The sequence below is a fragment of the Etheostoma cragini genome, chromosome 13, assembly GCF_013103735.1.
Source record: "Etheostoma cragini isolate CJK2018 chromosome 13, CSU_Ecrag_1.0, whole genome shotgun sequence".
NCBI classification, from domain to species: Eukaryota; Metazoa; Chordata; class Actinopteri; order Perciformes; family Percidae; genus Etheostoma; species Etheostoma cragini.
In genome coordinates, this window is record NC_048419.1 from 158,132 (window position 1) to 161,485 (window position 3,354).

Sequence of the window (3,354 nt, forward strand, 5' to 3'; positions counted from 1 at the left end):
ATACATATGTATGTATGTATGTATGTGTGTATAATATATGATCTGATGTGCTGCTCTACCAGGTGGTGGTCCTGACCGACCCCAGCACTCCGTCAGCCTCCTCCCCCAGCAGCTCGGTGGGGTTGACCAACATCACGGTCACGCCCATCACCAGCCACGCCCCCACGCAGTTCACCAGCCTACAGCCTGTGGCCATGGGCCAGCTGACTGCCAGCGACCGGCCCCTCACCCTGGATAACTCCATCCTCACCGTGACCTTCGACGCCGTCAGTGGCTCGGCCGTGCTCCACAACCGGCCGACTGAACTCGTCGCGGAGACGGTGGGTCCCGGCAGGGGCGCGGCACCCCAGTCGGTCGCCCACTTCATCAACGTCACTACTCTGGTCAACCCCATGGGCCACCAGCTGGAGGCGCCGACTCTGTCCTGGAGGCCTGTACCGGCAGCTGAAGGCAGCCAGGTCACCCCCGTGGTGGAAGGGGCTCAGAGGGACAGCCAGGAGGCCCAGAGTCAGGGCTCGGAGCCGGGCCAGCCCATCCAGAGACAGCCACCCCCCTCGCAGAAACAGCAACATAGCAGCTCTCCGCAGCAGATGTTCAGCTACTAGAGCAGAGACCAGAGGTGCTGGTCACCTCCCACTCACACATTGTAATATAGTAGAGTAGATTTCATCTTCATCTGGAACCATCTGGAACCGTCTGTCACCCCGATGCCTCTCCAGCCCCATGGAAGGGAATACAATTGTAAAGATTTATTTCTTTTTTATACTGACAAAACACAGTGTTTGTTAATAATTAACAACATAATTTAAAAAAACAGAGAGATGGCCAAAATTACTGTCAGTCCTCTGGAAGATTTAAATTTCAAACCAAAGCAACATGTTGAATATTCAAATGCCTTACTTACCAATCTTTAAAAGCATGCATGCTTTCAGGATAAATCTGCTGCTCAAAGAAGTTGATGAAAATGTACCAACCTGGAAGAGGACACACTTGGTGTAGGGGACAGTTTAAGTGGAAACACTTCTGCCAGGTTAGGAGACGGGAGGTAATGGTTGGCATGTTCCTTAAAGTGGCTCAAAAAAATGTATTTTTTAAATGTTGTAAACTGTAATTATTGAACTGTTGGGAAAAAATACTGGAATTTTTGTACTGTTATTTTTAAACAAAATACCTCTTTGAAATGGTTGTTCTTTTATTTGTCTGCATATCAATTTAGTTTGGGTGGTCAACAGGGATTACAGCAGCCAGCAAACCTGCTACGGTTTGCATCTGACCCGGATCCCCTCAGATCTCAGACCAGCAAGCCTGCTAGTCCTCCAGTCAGCTGATGACTTCTCTGCGAACAGGTGTGTGTGTGTGTGTGTGTGTGTGTGTGTGTGTGTGTGTGTGTGTGTGTGTGTGTGTGTGTGTGTGTGTGTGTGTGTGTGTGTGTGTGTGTGTGTGTGTGTGTGTGTGTGTGTGTGTGTGTGTGTGTGTGTGTGTGTGTGTGTGTGTGTGTGTGTGTGTGTGTGTGTGTGTGTGTGTGTGTGTGTCTCAAATGCACCACCGATGGGGCATTAACAATAAAGACCGGTCACGTCATCCACACATGAATCTAAACGTCGTTTCCAGACGTATACAAAGAATGAGTAGTACGCCAGCACGTTCTTTTCTTTTAAGGTAGGGAAACTAGATTAATATTAGTGAGCAACACCATGGAAGAAAACATCTGTATAGGTTGAAGAGTAAAAATACACAAAAGAAAAAGTTCTGTATCTTAGAACCAAATCAGCATCCTGTTTTCTGTATATGAAAGGAAATGATCAAAAGTGCCCCCAGGTATACATATTCTTTTCAAGATAACAATACATACAATACATTTCTTAGCAAAATAAGAGTACTATTCTACTAGTACTAATATTCTACATCTTCTGTTCTCTAGAAAAATATTTGATCTGTGGAAACAAGGATAGCATTTCCATACTAATGTAATTTTTTTGCTTTTACATCTGAGTCAAAATGGGAATCATTTTCCAAGATCGTAGGCATCGTTACTGGAGCGACATCAAATTTATTTTGAATTTGCTTCTTTAACTTTATTTCCAAATCAGAAATGAATTGTCTTGCTTTGACATGAATATGTATCATCATCTTCTAAAGTCATGACAAAGTATTTTTTCCCAAATTAAAAACCATGTGACTAAGAAAACCATCAAATTCTCTGCTTTTATATTCTATTATTATTATCATAGTCTTCCTTCTCGGTGAGGGAATACACAAAAGTGAAGTTGTAAATATTTAGAGAAATATGTATTTGGGGTGTCATATTCTGTTCCTAAGTCAATAAATGACTTAAGCTGGATTCCCTTACAGAACGTGTACAGAGCTGGCCATTTACATATATTGATCATATTTCCTATCAACTGTTTTGATACTGATTTTTGTATCTTGTGTGATATGAATATAAGAAACTTTAACACCTGAACCTGAACACCTTTTATTCTGCAAATTTTAATGTGAGTAAGGTAAAGGTGCAGGTACTTTATTGTCCTATGCACTTACATGTACATGTAGCAAAATTCATTCTCTGCATTTGACCCCTCCCTCTATGGAGCAGTGGGCAGCCAATCACAGCGCCCGGGGACCAAGTCCAGATCTGAGCCAGTGCCTTGATCAAGGGCCCTGACTGGGGAACAAGGGAAGTGTTTTATGTCAGTTATCCTTCCTCCTTTACCGACAGCAGAGAGTTTAGGTTCTGTAAACGGGGGGGGGGGGGTACACAGGAGACAAATATTTAAATATGAAGGAAAGGCACAGGGTACAAGTTGTAGATACAAACATAAATGGTAGGGGGGAAGACTTTGGAGGTTGAGAGTATTTTATATAAATACTAAAGATAATATTTTGGTATTTTTACAATTAAACCAGTCCAAAAAAAACTAACAGCCGCAATATGATGTTAGGTAGACAGTAGGTAGACATGTTCAGAATCGGTATCAGAAATAGTTTATTGATCCCCGAAGGGAAATTCTGTTACCCAGCACTGACCTCCACAGAAGAAAAAAAACAACCTTTTGCAACATTACTAACATTTCCCTGCAATGTCCAGTTAGGTTCATCTTTATTTTCCTGAATATACTGGTACTGAATATACTGTTTGGGAACTTTTAATGTGTGAACGCATGAAAAGTTCACTTTATGAGTTCTTAACAATAACATGTGTTCCCCCAGCTTGCCTGTGCCCCCCCCCAGTGGCTAGAAATGGTGACAGGTGTAAACTGAGCCTTGGGTATCCTGCTGTATTAGGGACCACTAAGGTCTATATAAAAGACTTCAGATACAGTATTAGGGGACCACTAAGGTCTATATAAAAGA

The 3,354-nt window shown here is 42.8% G+C and overlaps 2 protein-coding genes across 2 annotated transcripts in view; both read left to right on the forward strand.

The window, feature by feature from the left end:
• Positions 1-977, forward strand: part of prdm15 (PR domain containing 15) — a 19,472-nt gene extending 18,495 nt beyond the window's left edge. Inside the window, exon 24 of the mRNA XM_034890528.1 lies at positions 63-977. Coding sequence (XP_034746419.1) covers positions 63-605 — 543 coding nt within the window. The 3' untranslated portion in view covers positions 606-977. The remainder of the gene's footprint in view (positions 1-62) is intronic.
• A 281-nt stretch (positions 978-1,258) lies between these two features.
• ripk4 (receptor-interacting serine-threonine kinase 4) overlaps positions 1,259-3,354 on the forward strand; it is a 14,091-nt gene continuing 11,995 nt past the window's right edge. The window contains exons 1-2 of the mRNA XM_034890534.1: positions 1,259-1,346; positions 1,641-1,643. The gene's annotated coding sequence lies outside the window, so the exon portion shown is untranslated. The remainder of the gene's footprint in view (positions 1,347-1,640; positions 1,644-3,354) is intronic.